At 37.0% G+C, this 24288-nt stretch overlaps 1 protein-coding gene across 2 annotated transcripts in view; it reads right to left on the reverse strand.

Annotated features, from left to right (window-relative positions):
* Positions 1-24288, reverse strand: part of LOC136031371 (probable E3 ubiquitin-protein ligase RNF144A-A) — a 100431-nt gene that overhangs the window by 22946 nt on the left and 53197 nt on the right. For both annotated transcript variants that reach the window (XM_065710878.1, XM_065710876.1), the window contains exon 4: positions 6034-6284. In XM_065710878.1, the coding sequence (XP_065566950.1) occupies positions 6034-6284 (251 nt within the window). The remainder of the gene's footprint in view (positions 1-6033; positions 6285-24288) is intronic.

Consider the following 24288-nt stretch of genomic DNA (forward strand, 5'->3'; position numbering starts at 1 on the left):
ATGAAATTTGATATTTAGATGGATATCGTGTCTCAGAGCTCTTATTTTAAATCTCGACCAAATCCGCTGACATTGGATGAGTTGGAGGGGGAGGCCTAGGGATCGGATCCACTAGGAGTGGAGCGATCGGGATGAAACTTGGTGGAAAAACTAAGCACAGGCCCTAGATACGTAATTGACATAACCGGAACGGGTCGGCTCTCTTTGGGGGAGTTGGGGGGAGGGTTAATTCTGGAAGATTAGAAAAAGTGAATTATTATTAGCTTACGAAGGAGTGATCGGATCTCAATGAAATTTCATATTTAGAAGTACCTCATAACTCAAATCTCTTATTTTAAATCCCGACCCGAAGGCTTAGAGTGAAAAGATCAAGATGAAACTTCGAGGGAAGAATAAAAAGTCCAAGATACGTGACTGACATAACCGGACCGGATCCGCTCTCTTTGGGGCATTGGGGGGGGGGGGTTGATTTGGAAAAATTAGAAAAAATGAGGTATTTGTAACTTACGAACGGGTAATCAGATCTTAATGAAATCTGATATTTAAAAGGATCTTGTGCTTCAGAGCTCTCATTTTAAATCCCGACCAGATCCGGTGACATTGGGGGGAGGGGGCTTGAGGGGGAACCGGAAATCTTAGAAAACGTGAAAATTGAGGTACCTTTATCTTACGAATAGGAGATCGGATCTTAATGAAACTTGATATTTAGAAAGATCGTATGTCTCAGAGGCTCCATTTTAAATTCGAACCGGATCCGGGGACTTGGGGGATTGGAGGGAGGAAACAGAAATCTTAGAAACTAGAAATGTTGAAAAATGCTTAGAGTGAAGAGATCGGGATGAAACTTGATGGGAAGAATGAACACAAGTTCTAGATACGTGATTGACATAATTGGAAGGGATCCACTATCTTTGGGGGAGTTGGGGGGGGGATTCCGAAACATTGAGGTATTTTTAACTTAAGAACGGGAGACCAGATCTTAATTGAATTTGATATTTAGTAGGTACTCATGTCTCAGAGCTCTTGTTTTAAATCCCGATCAAATCTGGTGGCATTGGGAGGAGTTGGAGGGGGAAACCGGAAAACTTGGAAAACACTTAGAGTGGAGAGATTGGGATGAAACTTGGTGGGTAGAATAAGCAAATGTCGTAGATATGTGATTGACGAAACCGGGCTGAATCCGCTCTCATTGGGAGAGTTAGGGGGATCCAGTGCTTTGGCGAGTTTGGTGCTTCCGGATATGCTAGGACGATGAAAATTTGTAGGCGTATCAGGAACCTGCACAAATTGACTTGACAAAGTTGTTTTCCCCGATTCGACCATCTGGGGGACTAAAAGGAGAGGAAAAACTAGAAAAAATGAGACATTTTCAACTTACGAGTCGGTGATTGGATCTTAATGAATTTTAATATTTAGAAGGACCTTGTATCACAGAGCTCTTACTTTAAATCCCGACCGGCATTAAGCCTCTGATTTTCCTTTTTGCATGTTCTTTATATAGTTCTTTATATGTTCTTTATATAGTTCTTATATATAGTTCTTTATATGTTCTTTATATAGGATTTATATACAATTAGAATTTCTTGGGAGGGGACAAGTTGAAGCTTGGAACAGATTAAGATGGAGGAGCGTGCGTATTTGTGTTGGCCTCAGGCAGCTTGGTGCTGCAAGGAGTTGCTAGTAGTATTAGCGGTACTTAAGTATTATACGAGAAACACTCGAGAAGTGAAGTTTGGTTAATGCTAATGAAATATACCTTAGCAAGATAAAAATATAATAGTTTAGAAACAAATTTGGGCTATATATTTGCACATAAGAGGGGAGGGGATTGGGGTAAAACATGGCATATATTAAATATGTAACCTAAACAAACCTCTTCTAACCTAACCTAACGTAACCAAAATACCAAAAGCAACCAACTTTGCCATCTGGTTTACACGGATTTTGAAAATCATAAAAGACGGTTATGTGCCATATGTTTTCTCCCTAGTAAGGTATAGGTGCTTTACTGCAATTCCTAACATAACACTTCAAATTTCAAATTTTACATTCTATCGCCAAGAGTCATTAGAAGTTCACAGTAAGTTATAATGATATTTCTAGAAAATGAAGCCAACCACGAAGAAATAAGTCCTTTCCACTTCTTCCCCGAAACCTTTCAAGAAGAATTTAGGTTAATATCGGCGAAGAATGCGTGAATATACTAATGATGACACCAAAGAAGGCAGAACGGCTACATCCACTTTTTTTGTTTATGCTAATACAAATTGAAGCTGTTTTAAAGAACTCATACTGCTGGAAGGAAAATAGGAAATGATTAGGTTTAGGATTTGTTTTATCTTTATTGACAGATAATATAAGCAATAGCTATAACAAACGGAGCCTGCAAATCAATTTGCCTCAATTATGGCTGTTAATGTCAGTATTTAAACGTCCCCCACAAAAGGCATAAAATACTTACGCCCTCGGCGAAAAAATGTCTATTTGGCTTGCTTCTGATCTAAGTTGAGATCTAAGTTGAGGACAGGCAGCTCAAGTACCCGCACTTCCCACAACACTTCATTATAATTACGTGATTTCATAAGGAGGACCCTTTGGTGGCTGATTGGAGGATGTTTTATTTTTAATAAAAAAGTGTTTTAAGTGTCTGAGGTAGTTTAAAATTTTGCGTGTTCTTTTTTCTTTCTTTTTTTTTCTGTGCAATTTTGTTTTTCTTTTCATTTTTGTTGTATGCAGAGGGTAACAAAAATTATTATTATTATTATTTGTGTCTCTGACCGACATACTGTGTTCGAGAACATCATTTAGTACGTTTTGTACACTATTGAGAATGTGTTAGTGGCATTCCTCTGTTAGAAAATCATTCAAGGGAGTCTATTTACGGGGAAAATTTTCTAGGAAGACCATACCATTTTACTTTCGGCCAGACATACCAGCTTGTAACTTTACAATAGAGTTCTGTGATATACTGAATCTGATTATGTAGTTTCCCTCCATTTTTCGAAAATGAGGCAGATTTCCTCAGGCTCTTAGCTTTTGGTGAGTAACATTAAAATTAATGACTTGTATATATTCAGAATCAGTAAAAAAAAGACCAATTCTTTTACTGTATCAGTTATTATCAAAAATTTCATTTTTTTTTAGAGTTTCAATTTCTATTGGGCCAAGTCACTCCTTACTTACAGTTTGTTGCCAGGAACTGTTTGAAAAGGATCAAATATACTTCCTGATAGTTCCGAGACTTATGGCATTAAATCGCCGAGCTAAGAGGATTCCAATACAGATCTTAAAATAGAAACAAATACTGGTTCCCTTTAAAAGAGGGTGGACGAAAGGCCAGAAAAGAGCCAAAACAGCAACCTGGCAATTCAAAATTTAAGCTAAAACCCACTACCCTAAGCTAAACCCCACTAAACCCCGACATCAAACCTGAACATGTGCGACCACTTTCTTCATCCAGAGCTTGGTTACTTTTAAATTGGCTTTCAACCCTTTACAATATTTCTGGGCACTTCTTATTCTAATTTATAAAGCAAAATTTGTTTTATTATTAGCCACGGCCCCGACAAAATCAGACCTATATACCTGAATAGCGTCTTTAAACTGTAGCTGGTTGGAAGCACGTACGCAGGAGTTCGTTCAGGGGGCTGGGGGAAGGGTGTAAAAAACTTATTTATGATTTGAATAAGAAGTGCCCAGAAATCCAGGAATATTCGGAATTTAATGGGGGGAACAGAGGGCCTGCCTTTGAGCCCTCTTCGATTCATACCTCCCTGGCTGCATTGCAATTTACTCTAATCATGGTCTAAGTACGACCTCGCCTGGTCATTTGAATGATTGGCTAGAACTTATCTACTCTACGATTATTTTTCTTTTTTTGCACTCTTGCAAACAAGTGCACAAACACTGTCACATTAAAAAAAACTAATCGTAACATACGGGTCATATTCCGAAAACTAATTACAAAGCTTAATTCGTCTCATTCAGTATTGCATAGAATAACGGCTTTAGAAGATCGATAGAAAAGCCTTAAGGGTCATTCTTGACATGCCTAACTAAAATGAATTGTTTTTCCAAAGCTGCCAGGTCAATGAACTTTCTTAGGCAACACTATAAGCATCTTGCTACAGACAGCTTTATCAACTTTGTCAAAATAAAGGGATGGCGATGAATTACATGTCGTGACACATTATTAATTTCGGCTTACAATTTATCTAAGAGTTTAAAACAACATGTAGAAAGAGATACTACCACGGAAAAGTAAGAGTACGTAACCTAAACATCGTAGCGGACTATTCTAGTATCAAATATTGTAAATATTTTTTGGACCTGACGTATGTGCAACCGATTTTTTTCTCGGAAGACAAAAAAAAAAACAGAATAAACAGAATACAGAAGAGGAAAATGGCATACAGTAGCAGAACAGGAAACTAAGTGACAAGCATAATCTTGAAGCAAGTTACAGGCCATTGAAGTTTGAAACTATGATTTCCGACGCATTAAGGAGGTTGTCCCACCAATAGTCTGGAGAAAAAATTATTATACATCCCATCCCCTTGGCTATCCTGATATGGACCCCTCTTGCCCCCCCCCCCCCCGAATAAAGATGCTGAAGATTTGCCCCTGATCATAAGATGCCGTTAGGCATTATGCCGTTAGGTATAAGATCAACTTATACCTAACGGCAAATACTCCCTCTGAAACAAGCGAAATTGCGACAACCCCGCAGCTGTGACTTACATTAGAAGGACTAGATACTTACACCACTGAATGCATTCATATATCCATTCACAGAACCAGAGTTATGATATTAATTGTCATTCTTGGAAAAGATATAAACTTGCTGAAAAAATGGGAAGCTTCAACCAAGTTTCAACACAAATTTTATCGGGATAACCAAGGACACCGAATTTCAAATATGTAATTCAGTAGATGGATAGGACTGCGTCTCAACCAAGGCAATATCCAGGGGGGTTTGACTCCTCCCCCCCCCAACAAATTTTTTTTTGACCCGTAAAAAATAACAAAAGTGCAAAAAAAATTGGACGCATTTTTAAAGCTTTTTTAGGAGCCCCCCCCCAACAAAGATCCTGGATACGATTCTGATCTCAACTATGGAACGACAGCAGAATTGTCGTAATTCGTGGAAATTTTAAAGTCGTAGGTGAGCAGAAAAATAAATATAAAAAAATCCACAGGGAACATAAACCGTAATGTGCAATACAACTGACGTCAGTAAAATCATATGGACACGCCTGGGAGGATTTATATTGCAAATAATCCGTCAACGCTTTTTCTGATAATCTTTTATGGAATCACCTCCATAATAATAGCCTGGCATTCGACGGGGGTGTGGTTTGAATAGATTTCTGTTTATTAAATTAAATTCAAAATGAAAAATAATAACCTTTACTGGTAAATTTCTTGATTACTAGAATGAGGTTTAATCATCCCCGTTGCCGTATTCAGGGGGAGGGTTAAGGGGGTTTGAACCCCCCCAATGTTTGTCCGATTCAAGAAATGTAACAGAATACATATATGCTCCATTTTTTTTGTACCCCTCCCCCCACAAAAAAATCCTTAATACGGCTCTGATCATTTTTGAGAAAAATAAATATGGTTCATTACAGTTACGCCCATTACCTCAAAACAATATGAAAGCTTTTTAGGACAGGGTTGAGGTAGTTCAAAAAGGCTCGAAGAATTACTTGCTATGAGGCAAATACGTATCAGGTCTACATTCTGATCCACGCAAGAGAACCACAACTACATGTTCTCTTACTCATCTGCAACTTATGTCAAGTATTTAAGGGGATGAATGTATTCCTTCTGAAACAAAACGATGATGATAGCCAGGGCTATATCCAGGATTTTTTTCGGGGGGACTAAAAAATGTATAAAAAATTTGTTTATATCCATTTTTGCTAGGTTTTCACGAGTCAAACAAACATTTCGTGGGGGATCAAACCCACTACCCCCCCCCCACTGGATACAGCCTTGATGATAGCTTTGCATAAGAAGGAAGGGTTTTACCTTACAAAAGGGACATCTTTTGACCAGCCCTTGCCTCTCGTTCAAAGGGTCTTCTTCACAGCCACTATTTTCATGCCAAGATTCTTTGCAGCTGCTGCAGAAGTCATGTGCACACGTCTTGCATTGAATATGCACAATCGGATTGTTCCACTTATCAACTGGACGAAGAGGGGAAGCGTCTTGTGGTATTTCGCAGATGGTTTCGCAACCGGCATTTGGGCACCAGATTCTGGACGGGTCTCGCTCAACTTCTGAAAAAGTTGTGATTTCCTTGTTATTGGTTTTATTACTTGTTTATTGTGTCGACCCCCAAAACACAACTGTGATATTGTTATGATTGTTCGAACAAAGTAAGCGGAAAATTAAGCAACCATATATATCTTAAAAATAGGAAAAGGCGGGACTTAATTTTTAATGAAAATGACTTCCGTAAGTAGTTACATGGTTTTTGGTAGAGGCGGACACCTAAAATCATATCTTACCGAAAATTAAGAAGGCAGATCTTTCCTTTTAAGGTATACCTGTCTTTGGGAATGAACAGATTGCTAATAGTCGAATTTTCATGGACGAAAAGCGTTTTAAAGTTTAAATAGACAAAAAGCGTTTGGACAAAAAGCGTTTTATAGTTGTTATAGTTTTGATCTCTTATAGCGTTTTGTAAAGTTATAGCGTTATATTTAGCGTTTTACAGTTGATTTTGCTTATTATTTTCTCGGTTTAATGTGGTAATGCTGCAAAAAAGAGGTACTGCTTTTGATACCGTAAATCTCATTTTGCAAGCATTGGTATCGGCTGACTGTCTCAAAGATAAAGAGACCATGAGTATATTTTCCCAGTAGCACAGGGAGCTTCCAAATTAATTTGATAAAATTGACAAGGGATCTTAAACGTGACATCAGTTTCAAAAGTTAACAATAAGCTAGCTTAAAACAAAGAAAACGTATAATTTCTTACTAATTGTTTAGCAAAACGCTGTCTAATCAATGCACACACATATAAAAAAATTGCATGCTGTGTCCACAAAGTTTTCAATCCAAGCAGTTTGCGCCACAGGAAACTTCCAAATCTGTTAAATTACTCAGTGGCACTTCTTTTGAGCTTATTTTTAATGTTTCCCAAGCAGTTATACGAGAATAATTTTAGAGACTGCCCTTTCCTAAACTTGAAAAGAAAATTCTGCTCCGTTCAATCAAAAAAGCAAAATTTATGCTTCCTAATGATGTGAGTTTCATTAAAAATGTATATCACTATCTTTGACAAAACAGGAGAAGTTGGGTGGCTTTTTGTTGATTTTGAATTAAAATCAAGCAGTTGTGGGCATCAAGCCATGGCTAATTGTAGAAAAAGCCAAGACAGATAGTCCGATTGAGTGAAAAGCAAATCTGGCATAAGCCTTTATTAGGACTCTAAGTTCTTATGTTAGTTCATTTGTTAATAGATAAGTCCATCTATCATCCGTCCATGCGTCATTCCAAGGACGCAACTAAGGTAGATAGTCATAGAAACTATAGTTTTCCAAGTGTTTGGTTGAATCGCACGGGTAAACGGTGGGAGTAAGTGTGACTCTTATTGTACCAATGCTTGTTTGTTAGCTTTTAGAAAGGCAAGCCCGCCTAAAGTCTCAGGCAAGTTGACCAAGAATTTAAAATTGACATAGGACCGTTAGATTGCCTGGAATGAGAGGCAAACAAGGCACTCTTGCCTATGGTCTTAGCAGGTTGACCAAGAATTTAGAATATACACATGACCGTTAATTTGCATGGAACAACAGGCAAACAGGCGTCCAAAGCCAAATTGGCCCCATCCGGAATGAGTGTCAGGCAAGGCGATTGATTCAATTCATAAACTTTAGACACTTACACTAATGAAAACTTAATTCAATGTTAGCTGACCAACAAGTTACCTGGAATTGCAAGGGAAATAAGCGTCCAAAGTCTAAAAGGGCCTGTCTGCCTAGAGTGTTAGGCGAGTGAACCCATTTATAAGCTAAGACAGTTGGGCTAAAAAAATGAATTAAATATTGGTTGACCAATATTTCGTTGACTGTCTGTATTTGTGTCTTAAGTTTGACTGTCTAGGCTTGTCACTAGCTCAGGGAGTTTTACCAACAAAAAGGCCCAGATAGTCAGTAAAATGGTATTACCCTAGACTAGGCAGCTGAGGAAAAAAAATTGTGTTTAATAATTAATTAAAAATTTGCAACCGGAATCCCTGATGATAATCTACAGACCTTATATGAGGGAGTCACTACTGAAAAAATAGTGAAAAAGGAAATTGGCTGAGAATGCTGGACTGAGCCGAGGCAATGAATAGGCTCCATTTGGTAAGTGATTGGCGACAGTGGGCAACCCCTCCCCGCCTATCCTGAAGAGAGAAGCTTGAATGCTATTGGTCCACAAGTATTGTCCAATAAGAGAGTCATACTTACTCCAACCTTCTACCCGTGCCATTTAATCCAACACTTAGTTCTGCCCAAGGAATGGATCTTGGACGGATGATAGATAGACTTACCTACTAACAAATGAACTAACATCATTTTTATATAGTCTTAATAAATGTTTATGCCAGATTTGCCTCTTACTCAATCGGACTATCTGACTTGGCCTTTTCTACAATTAGCCATGGCTTGATGCCCACAACTTCTTAGTTTTCATTCAAAATCAACCAGGAAAGTAGGCGTCGGCTTTTAGTTTTCTGAGACAACCGAATTTCTTATCAAAGCTATACATGTTATGGCAAGACCCCCAATCAGTTCTAAATATTTTGGGCATACAAACTAACAGATCTTGTAATGGGCAAGATAGGATTATCCATTAAGGTATCGAACAGCCCTAAAATTTCATATCTTGAAACAACCAGAAGAAAAATAATAGAAAATCATAGTTTTCAGGTATGACCACACCTAAATGGGCCCAACAGGACAAACATATTTTCTATTTTATTTTGACGTCCTTGGTACTATAGCATTTTTAGATTGCTTTGAATCACCAGACTTAGCCTTTAACCATAGATTTTTCTCATTATTCGTATACATATTACTACAGAGGAGAGTAATTAGAACACGTAATAAGCATACATTTGGTGTTTTACCCTGTTATTAATTGCCAAATCATACATATTGCACGTATACAAGGTCCTGTAACACAACACGTAGGATTAACAAATAATTCAAAGAAAATATTAAAGCAAAAGAAGTTAAGCAACGATGGAGAGGTTAGCACCCGAACCAGAATTCAAGCATCAGATTCTGGACCGTGTTTGTTCAACTTCAGAAAAAAAATAATAGAAATTTCTTTGCTACAGTTTTATATGTCTTACCTTTGTTTTCGTCAATATTTATTACTATATAAAGACAGAATTTTTACTTTATTTTGTATATAGATTTTTGTTTTTAATTGTTTTAGTTTAGTGTTACTACTGATGACGGTCACTGCATATGTGACCGAAACATCTAGTATTTTTGTGAAATTTATCACAGTCTATTAAAAGGATTTTATCCGTATTTGAATTTTTATTTATCGTCATGGAAAGGCAGCGTGGTCTTCGAAATTATCTACAATTTCAACACTGTAAACTTTTGTCTCACCTTTGAATAAACTTTTGCATTGAAATGTCTTCCGCGGATCAGTAAAAAAAAAGGTTGTCCATAAAAAGTAAAGAGCCGTATTAAACCAAGGACTTGCAGAAATAAATTAATCTACAAATTCAAAATTAAAACGAAGAGAATAAATGAAACCTAAAACAAAAAAAAATAAAATGAAAAATCACACGAAACAAAGATAATAAATAAAAGTACAGATGAATTAATGAATCCTAAAACGAGAAGAGATTAAAATTTATGAGTCAGACTTAAACGAACAGAAAGTATCACGCATGATAGTGGAGCAAAAGTCCCAGAACCTTCTAAAGGCTTAAGCATCGTTTGTACTTTACTGCAAACAAAATGTATTTTAAACATTTCCCGTTGTCAATACTAAAATTAATAAATCAAACTGAAACTTCCAGGGATGAATTTCACTATATGCCCAGTAATTTGCAAGCCAATTTGGTCAATTATTGGCACCCTTGTCATATTTCCCCTCCCAAAATTTCGCTCTAGATCCACCTTTACCGGTTTGCATGTTCTACAAGTTACAAACCTATCCAAGCCAAAAAAGAAGCAATTTTTGGGCAACATAAACACTACAGACAAAAGTGGTTTCCAATTCACTTTCTGCACAGGGATTAACCTTGGCCAATGGATTTGCAGCAGTAAGTTTCAAACTGCTCAGGGACAGAATTATTTTTAGCCCATTTCCATGCCCCTGCGCCTCCTCCTATGAGAAAATATTTGGTCTGGTCTAGAGACCAATCTCAGAAAGTTTTGAGCCAATTGCACACCAGTATCAAACAAGCTCCACTTTTACCATCAGAGAACCAACATGCGAACAGTTGGCAATTGCGTTATTTACGGTCCTTGCCCCAGGGGCTCTGGGGGTCATGAAATCCCCACAGTCATATATCATGAAAAGAGAAATCACCAATGCAATAGCACAAACACACACATAAAAAAAAAAAAAAAGACAGAAGGAGAAAAGGAAGACTGTTTTCCTAAATTAGTGATTAATATAGACCAGTACTTGAATGAGGCCTTAACCCTACTCATCCATACAATCACATAGGTCAAACAGCATAGCCACACACAATCAACCATAAAGAATAATCCATGGACAGGCAGTCATGTCGTCAATAAGTATAAGTCGTCATTTACTAAACAATAGGAAAAATAATATAGACAAATAATTCAGAGGCAACACCCAACACAAGGGCTCATCAGGAGAATACACTGGCCTATATAGGGTTTCGCCACTCTAAATTCTGTACCCAGCACAGTGTTGTGGCTACCACAGAATATCCATGGCATCCCCGCGTCAGGTATCACCCCCAAAATACATGCCTATGAGAAAAAAAAAAACAGCAAATGTAAAACAACCAAGTACAACCAAAACAAGCTTATCCTGTTAATATATCCCTCCCTTTAGCAACAATAGGTAAACTAAATATTATAAATTCTACCAAATCACAAATATTAACACATTGCAAAAAAACCTGAATGAACTAAACAATTATAGAATTCATCATTACCATGTGGCTAATTTTTAAGAAAATCCGCTCAATTAGAAACACAATTCAAAATAAATGGCGCTGTGACAACATTTCTCGAAACTCCGAAATTAGTTCAAAATTTCTTTAAGTATTTCTAGATAATTCTTTTGATATTTATTTAAAAGTTCGTTATAATGAAAACTAAATTTTTTAAAATGCCAAGTTAATTTATTTGCAGAAAAACCTCTTGATATCAATTTTTGGCTTAAGATTCTACATCTACTCCTAAAATCAATATAATTACTACAAATCCTTGCATAACGAAGTAACTGTGAGAAAAACGCTGAATATGTGATATTTGAGTGTATATTACTTTCAGGGAATGGGAAACTAATCACTTCAAAATCAAAATCATCCGTTTTATTATACATTTTAAAACTTAATTATTATTATCACAAATATTAATATTTAAATCTAAGAAATGATCTTCATGACCAGCGCCATGACTAGGCTCAAGAATAAGCTCTGATGGATATATATTTTTAGAAATATCGATGAAATCCTTACAATTTAAGACCAAAATATCATCTAAATATCTTTTATTATTTGACAAAGCATGTTTTAAATTAATTGGATATTACATATTTAAACTGTTTTGAAGAAAATGGCTTTCTAAAACTCTTAATTGGATGTCTTGGGTAACCGAGGGGAAGAGTAGCAAAAATGGGTACAAGTAGGAGGCAGGTTCCGATCCAATTATTTTTCACTCTTGAAGAAAGCACTAGATATTTCAATTTCTAGTCGAACGAGCCTTAGACAACTTAAGCAACAGAAAAAAACATGTAGTTAGTAAGAAAAGAAAAGTAAGAAAAGATAAATATGAATCAATACATCGAAGGCATACGGGTCTTTACTATAGAGAGCGCTAGAGCATTGCCTCTATTTTATTAAAATTACTGTGGTTTTCAATAAAGTCTTGAACCATCAGAACTTAACCTTAACCGTAAATTTTCCCATTATTAGTGTGCATGTAACCACAAACAGAGAACAGTAATTAGATTACTTAGTAAGCATGTAATAGTTAGTTTAAACAGTAATTAAACAGTAATATATATATATCGTAAGATTTTAAATAATGATACAAAGAAAACACTAAAGCAGGGAATTTAGTGACCTCCGAATCGAAAGTCATATTTAATTTAGAAAATTTATCCTTTAAACGAAATTGGAGTTATTCGAAAGACTAGTAGCAATTATAGAGAAGAAAAAAAGTCTTATGAGTAGCAAGAGGCAAAAGCAAAACAAGCTCTTAAGGCAAGTCCACCTGACTTTTATTCAGAGGGGCGAGGGCAGTAATTAAAAGGAAATTATTTGATAAGTTGAATAAGAAGTGTCAAGAATTTCAGGAAAATTTTAAATTTGGAGGATCCGAGACCCCCCCCCCGTACGTATATTAGCCTCTGTTAATGACCCAGGGCGTACCAGTCTTAGTCAGGTAACACATGTCTACATTCTATATTGCATATTTGTGATTCAAGAGGCGACATTGAACACTTGGTATTTAACAAGCTAGTAAATAGTTGCCTTTACCGCTTTAAGAAATACAATTAAATTAAAGAATTTTCATGTTATTGATTATTAAAGTAATAGTTCTTAACAGCATGTATTTACCGGAGTCAATAGCACCATCATTACAGCCAATGAACTGCGAACAAACATCCGTATAACTGAGATGCTACTGAAAATTTTCAACTAAAAGACGACAAGCATTACTCTTCAGTATTATCAATGACTATAGAAACGTTAAACCTCTGATACTATTACAGTCAAAGAAATATCGTCGATTAAGCAAAATACCCTGTATCAACCATGCATTTTTTCGGCCACTTCGAATAGAAAAATGTGCTCGTCAAACTTGGGAGGAGGGTCGATCGATCAGAAATTGCGAGTTAAGCATCCTTTTCGAACGCCAGAAATCGAGGGTAGTCGGCCCCCTCCTTTGCCATTTTTTCCCCGGTACCTCATAGCCCCCAATGTACTTGTTTTGTTGTGTTGATTTGATCTTATGAGAAACAAAAGGACATTGTTCGTAATATAAACCGTTGTCAGTAAAGAGCAAGTGTGCTCTGGCCTTTACAAGGTCTAAGGGACAGTAGCCCTATTCTTATTTGTGGTGGTCTCTGTTCCTTCTAAGCTTAATTTAATCACTCATTTTACTTTCTGGTTGTTCTAGCTTTCATTTATTTATTCACAGCAGTATACTTTCTTTTAAGCCTAATATTGTTATTTAATTAAATGTCTTTCGATTTTAGGCTTCATCTATTCATCCTTAGCAGAACCTATTATTTTTTATGATTGATATGATGATTCATTTCAATTTTGTTTGTTTTAGGTTTCATTTACTTATCAAACAGTTCGTGGTATCAAACAGTTCATGGTAACGAACTGTAGTAAGGAACGATCCGGCTCAATAGTAACCGAAACTCTAAAAAATGGAATTTTGATACCAATAGTTACATAAAAAAATCGCATTTTAATGCTGACTTTCAATATATAACTTTCATCCAGATTAGTCTTACCTATCAAAAGTTAAGAGCCGGAGAAAATTTGCCTCATTTTAGAAAATAGGGGCAAACACCCCCTAAAAGTCATACAATCTTAACGAAAATCACACCATCAAATTCAGCGTATCAGAGAATCTTATTGTAGATGTTTCAAGCTCAAGCTCTTATCTGCAAAAATGTGGAATTTCGCATTTTTTGCCAGAAGACAAATCACGGATGCGTGTTTATTTGTTTTGTTGTTGTTTTTTTTTCAGGGGTGATCGTATCGACCCAGTGGTCCTAGAATTTCGCGAGAGGGCTCATTCTAACGGAAATTAAAAGTTCTAGTGCCCATTTTAAGTGACCAAAAAAATTGGAGGGCACCTAGGCCCCCTTCCACGCTCATTTTGTCCCCAAAGTCACCGGATAAAAATTCTGAGAGAGCAATTTTATTCACCATAGTCAGAAAACCTAATAACAATGTCATTGGGGACGACTTACTCCCCTGCAGTCCCCGTGGGAGACCCAAACTCACCAAAGAACTGGAAACCCCCCAACTCCCCCAAAGAGAGCAGATCCATTCCAAATATGTTAATAACGTATCTAGAACTTGTGCTTGTTCTTCCCATCAAGTTTCATCCCGATCTCTTCACTCTAAGCGTTTTCCAAGATTTCTGGTTTCCAAGATTTCTCTTCTCCCCTTCAACTCCCTATGTCCCCGGATCAGATTCAAATTGAAAATGGAACATCTGAGACGTAAGGTCTTTGTATATATCGATTTTCATTAAGATCCGATCACCCATTCGTTATGAAGCTACCTCAATTTTCACGTTTTCCAAGATTTCCGGTTTCCCCCTTCAACTCCCCCCAATGTCACTGGATCTGGTTGGGATTAAAAATGAAAGCTCAAAAGCTCAAGATACTTCTACTACCCCAACTCCCCCAAAGATAGTGGAACCGGTACATTTATGTCAGTCTCGTATCTTGGACTTGCACTTATTCTTCCCACCAAGTTTCATCCTGATCATTCCACTTTAAGCGTTTTCCAAGATTTACGGTCCCCCTAACTTCCCCCAATGTCACTGGATCTGGTTAGGATTAAAAATGAAAGCTCAAAAGCTTAAGATCCTTCTAAAATATCAAATTTCATTGAGATCTGGTCACCCGTCCGTAAGTTGAAAATACCTAATTTTTTCTAATTTTTTCAAATTATTCCCCCCCAACTCCCCCAAAGAGAGTGGATCAGGTACATTTATGTCAGCCACGTATCTTGGACTTGTACTTATTCTTCCCACCAAGTTTCATCCTAATCATTCCGCTTTAAGAGTTTTCCAAGATTTCTGGTCCCTCCCCCAACTCTCCCAAATGACACTGGATCCAGTCGGGATTTAAAATAAGAGATCTGAGTTACGAGGTCCTTCTAAATATGAAATTTAATTAAGATCCGATCACTCCTTCGTAAGTTAAAAATACCTAATTTTTTCTAATTTTTCATAAATAACCCTCCCCTCTACTCCTCCAAAGAGAGCAGATCCATTCTGGTTATGTCAATCACGTATCTAGGACTTGTGTTTATTTTTCTCACCAAGTTTCATCCCGACCCCTCCACTCTAAGCGTTTTACAATTTTTTAGCCCCCCCCCCAACTCCCCCCAATGTCACTGGATCCGATCGGGATTTAAAATAAGAGCTTTGAATCACAATATCAATCTAAATATTAAATTTCATTAAGATCCGGTCACCCGTTCGTAAGTTAAAAATACCTCATTTTTTCTAATTTTTCCGAATTATGATGCCATAAAAATCACTATTATTGGCCACGATTTGCACTCTTTAGACGTCGGCAGTTGGCAACCCTGATACTAATCGCATGGTTGATAACAAAAATCATCCATGCATATTACAGATCACAAAAGAAGCCACAATAAATACCGACACTATGGTACCGCTAGTCACAAGATGGAATACATCTCAGACCTCAGGAAAGAATTCTCGACACAAGTTGGGAAAACAACCTTCTGTGGGCGAAAAAAAGAAGAAAAAACAGCAAAGTTAATCATTTAACTTAAGTCGTATCAAATCAGAACTTAAAGCACCAAGGACAGTGAAAATGATATTTATGATTTTCCATGATTGGGTGGATACTTACACAACCTTACACGACTAAAAAATTATGAAAATTGGAACAGTCCTCCATGTACGTTAATGAGTTTTCACTTAGCGGACATTAAACTCAAAAAACAGAAACTTGGGTGAAAACCAGTAAAAAATATGCAAAAAACATATGGCATCAAACAGCTTAAGAAGGTGCAGCTTCCCTTTAAAGATGTAATTAAATAAAAAAAACAAGCTTTTTTCAAATGAAAATAAGGAGCAACAACAAAACTTTAAATAAACAGAAATTATTACGTATATGAAGGGGATTGCCCCCTCCTCAACACCTCGCTCTTTACGCTAAAGTTTGACTCTGTCACAACTCTACTTTTTAAAACAATACAAACTTTATCGTAGAGCGAGGTGTTGAGGAGGGGGCAATCCCCTTCATATACGTAATAATTTCTGTTCGTTTTAAGTTTTAATATTGATCCTGAATATAAGTTGTAAAAACTTGTTTTTTTTAATTTTATTTCTGATCGTTTTTTTAAATAATGCCACAAAATCTGGCCCCACCTCCACGGAGAAATCCCCCTACCCACGGAAATATCTTTTAGATAATTCAATCCCGGTGAAAATTTACCCCTGACAAATACCCTTAACTACTCCACGTGTAAAATTGAGACGAAAAACAGAAAGCAAGACATATAAAAAGAATTTTGTTTAGGAATTCTGGCAAATTCCCCCACAGTATAATTTCCCTGATAATTTCACCCCCTAGAAAATTCCATCCCTATGGAAAATTCTCCCGTGGAAAAGCCCCAGAAGAAACCACCATACGAAAATGTATACATACTTCCCAATAACAAATACTATGCGTAAACAATGGGGAAATTTTAATAACTTAAAGACCTTTCCCCTGGGGCTGTGGGGGGGGTATGTTATATCTTAAGGCATAAATATTGGGTCTTTCAATTATGATAAACAAAATGCCTATTTCAAAATTTTGATCGGGCAATTTTGGGAGAAAATGGGCAGGGGAGGGGGCCTAGTTGCCCTCCAATCTTTTTGGTCACTTAAAAAGGGCTGTAGAACTTTTAGTTTTCTGTTCGAATGAGCCTTTTCACGATATTCAGGACCAATGGGTCGGTACGATAATCCCTAGAAAAAAACAACAAATAAAATAAATAAACACGCATCCGTGATCTTTCTTCTGGCAAAAAATTCAAATTAAACATTTTCACAGATAGAAACTTGAAACCTCTACGATAGGATTTTCTGATAAGCTGAATCCTGTGGTATGATTTTTATTAAGATTCCATGACTTTTAGGGGGCGTTTCCCCTTTTTTTCGGAAATGAGGCACATTTTTTCAGGCTCATAGCGTTTAATGGGTAGGACTAAACTTAATTAGACCTTTACATGTGAAATCAACATAATAAGCCGATTCTTTTGATATATCTATTAGTATAAAATTCCGGTTTTTAGAGTTTCGATTAGTATTGGGCCGGGTCGCTCCTTACTTACAGTTCGTTACCATGAACTGTTTAATGGTCTTTGGGAATCCAGGTTGTTGATGTTTGAATGTTTACAAACGAATTTAACTAAAAAGAGTTTAGCGAATTATAAGAAAGTAATTTAACGAATTAGTTTTGGTTATTTATTTTTACTGCTGAACATTCCAACACAGACGAAAGTGTGGTACAGCCCAATAAACTTCACAATCTTAACCAAAAGAAAAGACTTCAAGAATTACGTTTTTCAGGTATGAATATACCCAAAGTGAGTCCAGGGATTTTTATTTTGATACTCTTTATGCTTTAAGCCACAGTCTACTTTTGGTAGAAGATGGATGAATGATCCACCTTAAAGGGTTTTCACTTCCATCGGAAGTCAAATTAAACAAAAAATGACCGAGCTTACAAAGTCTTTGGGAATACCCCAAATCGTTCATGGTTGAACTTTTACAGACGAAAATTGTGAACTTGTTTAACTTTCTGCTTATTTATTTTCACTATTCAACATTCCAACACAGAGGAAGTGAGATACTGCCCTACCAACTTCCTCATTGTAATCAACCAAAAGAAAAGTCATTGAGAATTGCGGCTTCAAGGTTTGAATGAGCCCAGTGTGGGTCCAGAGGGAGGAGGGAGTGTTATTACTTTGATGCCCTTGGTCCAATAAGTCACAGTTCCATAGGTTTATTTTAGTTAAAGGCGAAGGGGTGATGTAAGAATCATTTGCAGAGCTTGCAGCTAAAGATTGTAGAGGGAATATGCAGGGTCTAATCGCATTTTCGTTGACCACCCTTTCTGAGATCCTTCGAGGATCTTTACCAATATCGTTGGCTGCCCATTCTGAGATCCTTCGAAGATCTTTACCAATATCGTTGGCCACCCATTGAGAGATCCTTAGAGGATCTTTACCAATATCGTTGGCCACCCATTCTGAGATCCTTCGAGGATCGTTACCAATACCGTCCTGAGAAAAATTCAGATGTGATATCAAAACCCATCACAGCAGGCAAATAGGACGCCCATTTTCAGATTTAATTGTGGGCACAAGATATAATAAATGAACATTCGTTGATTTAAAAAAAATAATAAAGTCCTTCACCGGCTGCTACCCAATTTTGCAAAGTAAATTTCGTTTTCGAATATTGTTTTGCACAGATGATATGCTTCACATGTCATTTTCTTTGTGTCATTGATACTATATTTCACAGAAAACAGCGGGAAGGAAAAATTAATTTTCACCCAACCTATCTTCTAACTTTGCTTTTGGCAAATCATGGTGAAAGTTTATATATTATTATTAGCCGAAGTAATCAAGACGGGAAAAAAAATTACACCTTTATGATAAGCAACGAAGTGGTTTCCAAAGGCAAAGAAAAAAAAAAGGAGAGTGGACCATCAGTAAATGAACTCGCCAGCCATGTGTATATGAAGAAGGGCGTCACCAATCATCTGGAATTTACCCCCTGTTCGAAACATACATATCCATTTTTATTGAAATCATAAAGAAGTGTGTCAATTTTCGACGTAATACCTGAAATTAGGTATTATTATCTTAAGACACACTGCCGTTCTATGAAGAACAAATAAACCTTCAATAGGGATTATTCTAGTTTCAATTTTATTGTTTTAGTATTTCTACCAAAGACGGTCGCTGTATCTGACACGTACGCAGGGGGGGGGGGGGGGGGGGTAAATTCGGTTATTCGGAAAATATAGAAAAAATGAAGTATTTTTAACTTACAAACGGTTGATCAGATCTTAATGAAATTTCATGCTTGGAAGGATATCGTGTCTCAGAGTGGTTATTTTAAATCCCGACCGGATCTGGTTACATTGGGGGGAGTTGGGAGGGGGAAACCTAAAATCTTGGAAAACACTTAGAGTGGAGGGATCGGGATGAAACTTGGCGGGAAAAATAAGCAAAAGTCCTAGATACAAGATTGACATAACCGGAACGGATCCGCTCTCTTTGGGGTAGTTGGGGGGGGGGCTAATGCTGAAAAAATAGAAAAAAAAGAGGTATTTTTAACTTACGAACGGGTAATCGGATCTCAATGAAATTTGATATTTAGAAGATATCGTGTCTCAAAGCTCTTATTTTAAATCCCGACAGGATCTGGTGACATTGGGGGGAGCTTGGGGGACCTAAAATCATGGAAAACGCTTAGATTGGAGGGATCAGGATGAAGCTTGGTGGGAAAAATAAGCAGAAATCTTAGATACGTGATTGAAATAATTGGAACGGATCCGCTCTATTAGGGGGGGGGAGTCGGGTAATTCTGAAAAATTAGAAAAAATGACGTATATTTAACTTACGAAGGAGTGATCGGATCCTCATGAAACTTCATATTTAGAAGGACCTCGTCACTCAGATCTCTTATTTTAAATTTCAACCGGATCCAGTGTCATTGGGGGCAGATGGGGGGGGATCTTATAAAATACTTAAAGAGGAGAGATCAGGATGAAACTGGATGGGAAAATAAACACCTGTCTAAGATACGTGACTGACATAACCGGATCCGATCTGCTCTCTTTGGTGGAGTTGGGGGGGGGGGCGGGGGTAAATCGGAAAAATGAGGTATTTGTAACATATGAACGGGTGACCAGATCTTAATGAAATTTGATATTTAGAAGGATCTTGTGCTTTAAAGCTCTAATTTTAAATTCCGACCAGGTCCTGTGACATTGGGGGGAGTTGGAGGGGGAAACCGGAATTCTTGAAAAACGTGAAAATTGGGGTATTTTTATCTTACGAATAGGTGATCGGATCTTAATGAAACTTTATATATATATATATATATATATATATATATATATATATATATATATATATATATATATATATATATATATATATATATATATATATATATATATATATATATATATATATATATATATATATATATATATATATATATATATATATATATATATATATATATATATATATATATATATATATATATATATATATATTATTATGGGGGGGGGTGTTTATTTGAAAAAAAATTGAGGTATTTTTAACTTAAGAACGGGTGACCGGATCTTAATGAAATTTGATATTTAGAAAGAATTCATGTCTCAGAGCTTTTATTTCAAATCCCGACCAGATCTGTTGACATTGGGGGAGTTGGAGGGGGAAATCTTGGAAAACGCTTTGAGTGGAGGAATCGGTATGAAGTTTGGTGGATAGAATAAGCAAATGCCCTTGGTACGTGATTGACATAACCGTACTGGATTCGCTCTCTTTGAGGGAGTTGGGGGAGGGGTTCAGTAATTTGGCGAGTTTGGTGCTTCTGGACGTGCTAGGACGATGAAAATTGGTAGGCGTGTCAGGGAGCTGCACAAATTGACTAAATAAAGTCGTTTTCTCAGATTCGACCACTGGGGGGCTAAAGGGAGAGGGAAAATTAGAAAAAATGAGGTATTTATAACTTACGAGTGGGTGATCGGATCTTAATGAATTTTGATATTTAGAAGGACATCGTGACTCAGAGTTCTTATTTGAAATCCTGACCGGCATTAAGCCTCTGATTTTCCTTTTAAATCAATCTATTGATTCTTAGAATTTCGTTAGAGCTCATACCATATGAGCTCTTCGCTCTTAGCTCTTCTTGCCTCGTCACAAGTGCCCTATGAGCTCTTAGCTCTTGTTTACATAGGTTTTTACATAGGTATTTTACATAGGTTTCAAATAGAAGGGTGTGACTGAATTTAAAGAAATAGTGAACAACAAGACAAAGGATTTGTAAATCAAGTTGGCAAAATTTCAGAACAACAACGAGTACAGGAAGTCATTGAGGGGGCAATTACCCCTGCAAAACTTAACATTTAAGGTATGGTAATTACGAATTAAGGGGTGTAAACATTAGATTCATACCTCGAGCGCAGTGCGTTATGGGATTAAATTCGCGGAACTAAATCTGGATATATGATGTAAGCTATAATTATTTACTGCTAGAGTTCTTCTTTAAAAAATCAGACCGTACTTTATTTCTTAACGGGTATAATTAGGGCTTTTAATCTCTTAACAATTTCCCACAGAGAAATTGTGGGATGGCAAAAATAGTGAACTATAATCATAATAATCGCTATTCAATGTAATTCACTAATATGATGGACACTTACTTTTCATAAGTTTTGTCGGAATTCTAAGGAAATCAACACCCTTGCTTAAAGCCTTGAAAGAATGTACGTACATAGGGGGGGGGGGGGGGTTACAAATTAACCCTTTCAAGAAAAGTGAGATTCATAAATTTTCCTATAAATATTTCATGCTGAAACCGATTCTCCTTGCTTTTATTTTTATTTTTTGTGAAATTATGTACCACTCAAAATTTACCTCTCCCCTTGAAAAAACTCACGTGTATGTACCTGATCAAAATCATGACAGCAATTTGCCTTAAAATGAACCTCCTTCCCCCTCTCCCAACAAAGATTAGACACAGCTCCAGCGGATAAAAATATAAGTTTAGAACAAACTTAAAATCAGTATTTACTCAAATCCCAGCAGCTATCTACAAAATTTTCATAGCAAAAAAAAATTCATAGCAACTAAAAGGTCATAACTTTTCCTACTCTTATTTGTAAAAAAATATTTCAACAGAGTCCGTGTTGCACACAAATTTTTCCCAACTGGTACTCCAAGGTAAGTAAGGTGATCATATTAATGAACAAAATGGCCACCGGAGATGAAGAGACTGGCTCTTGGGTAGGGCGATTAAAAAGCAGGAATTCAGTTTCTGACTTTAGTCCGATATGGTCATACTCATCGGACAGTAAATGAAAATTCTATTTTAATCTAGTCTGCGATCGACTAATGTTCAGAATATCATCAGCATAACTTGCTGATGATGACGAGACATCAGCCCCTCTAAATACAAAAGTCATAACGACTTTATGTTGAGGTTCAGCATTGCAATTATCGAACACGGATGGAGAAGCCAAAGCTCCCTGTTTAATACCTTTCTTAATTGGGATTAACGAAGTAAGTTCAGTAACACTAGGCGATACAATAATCTCAACTTTAGTGTTCAGCCTCCTATACATATCCCGAAAAGCCTTCAATACTGAAGAATTCATTCCACGTTTGTAAGCAGTCAGTAGAATGTCGACGTGGAAACCTGAATCAAATGTTCTAGAGACATCAAGACTCGCAAAGTAAAGTACTTCATCATTTTCAGCAGTATGTACCAACAAATTAGCAATAAGATGATGTGCATGATCGCAGCCAACCCATTCTCAAACCAAACTGAGTATCTGATGTATAACACTTCATCGTAATTTCACCAATAATCATCAGTTCAAATATTTTACATAGAACAGGGCAGACAGTAATCGATCTGAACAAAGAACACTCGTCGGAGGGTTTTCCCTTTTTAATGACAGGACTAATTATAACAGTACTAAATATATCTGGCACCAATTCAGAGTAAAAACACATTTGAAAAAGCAGTATCAAGTGCTCAACTAAAGGAGGAGAGTCAGCTTCAAGGTGCTTAGCATAAATGCCATTAATTCCTCGGAAATTCTTTTTACGGAGCTTATAAATGCACTTTATCACCAGAGAGCGTGTAACAATAAAACTGAGGTCATTGCTATACCTGAGCAAATATTTACCAAGCTCCTCCTCGTAAACACTTTCCAAGACCAAATCAGGTTTTGAAATTCAGCGCGGATGTAATTACACCATTGGCCACTTGGAAGGACAGAACCGCAATTGTGGCAGTAGAATTTGTTTGATGTCGTTTAAAATCTTTCGCAAAGCGTCTCTTTGTGCAGAGGCGGACTTGGTTCGCTACTCTGGTACGCGGCATACCACATTCTTTCCCAATTCGAAACCAAAATTTTAACTTGACGCACGACTTGGCGTGCTCCAGATTGCTGGTTCAGCCAGGCTCTTCAGCTCCGACTTGTACTCTACGGACCGGTACACTTACTTTTTCAGCAATGCGCAAGGCATGCAGTTTCAGCATAATACGCACTGAATAAAATCTGACTTTCAGAGACACTAATTTCTGACTTCTGAAACAGAAGCTGGAACGGCACTTCCATTTTTCCAAGGATAGCATTACTTACGCTTTGGAAAATAGGCAGGTCAATTCCAGTCAGAGAAATCATACCAATTGTCTGTATTACTTGATATGACGAGATCAGTAGGATTTAAAAAGATTAGAAAAGAATTTCTGATTAGCAGAAATCTTCGGCAGTATTTCAGGCGAGCAAATCATGAAATCAAGAAAATACGTGCTGCCAGAATTATGGATGCATGTAAATCTAAGCTCATTTTCTACTGGGACAAGCTGTGGGCATATGCTACACAGAATATCTGCTGTACAACTGGAGTCATCAACCGGAGTACAGTTCAATTCACCGGCCAATATGACAGTCAGATAACTCGATTCACAATCAGCGGCAAGAGTACTAAGAGCTCGGGACGCTTTATCAAACAGGACATCGGAACTAGAATTGAGATAATCCCTGGGAAAATAAACTGAGGTAACTTCGCAATTTTGTATTTGGACTCCCCGGAATCGCTCTGGTGACAGTTCATTACGCACAGGAATCGCAGTCCTCCCGCTAAGTTAACCCACATCAAAGTGTTTGGCAGCATGCGAGTAAATAATAGTTGAGTTGTCGATGTTGAGTAGCTTAAGAATTTGCGTTGTTAGAAAATGCTCTTACAGACATACCACATTATTCATTTCACATAGTGTTTGTATCAATGGGAGCTTTAGAATTAAACCCCGTTTATTCCACGACAATATCCTGGGTCCTGTATTCATTTTAAAGGACGCAAAAGCTTCTGTGTTGCACGATATATTCATAAATGTGACATGGATGATCAGTTTGGGAGCATACAGCGCACATGAAACTATCCTGGCAAGGGGAGTTGCAATTACTCGAATAAACCTTTCGTCCACAGTGGGAGCAGTAAACGGTAACTTTGCAGGCACCAGATATATGGGCAGAAGCCTGACAGTTGAAGCACGAAGGAGGCGCGGGTTGATATTCG

The sequence above is a fragment of the Artemia franciscana genome, chromosome 9 (assembly GCF_032884065.1).
Source record: "Artemia franciscana chromosome 9, ASM3288406v1, whole genome shotgun sequence".
Taxonomy (NCBI): Eukaryota; Metazoa; Arthropoda; class Branchiopoda; order Anostraca; family Artemiidae; genus Artemia; species Artemia franciscana.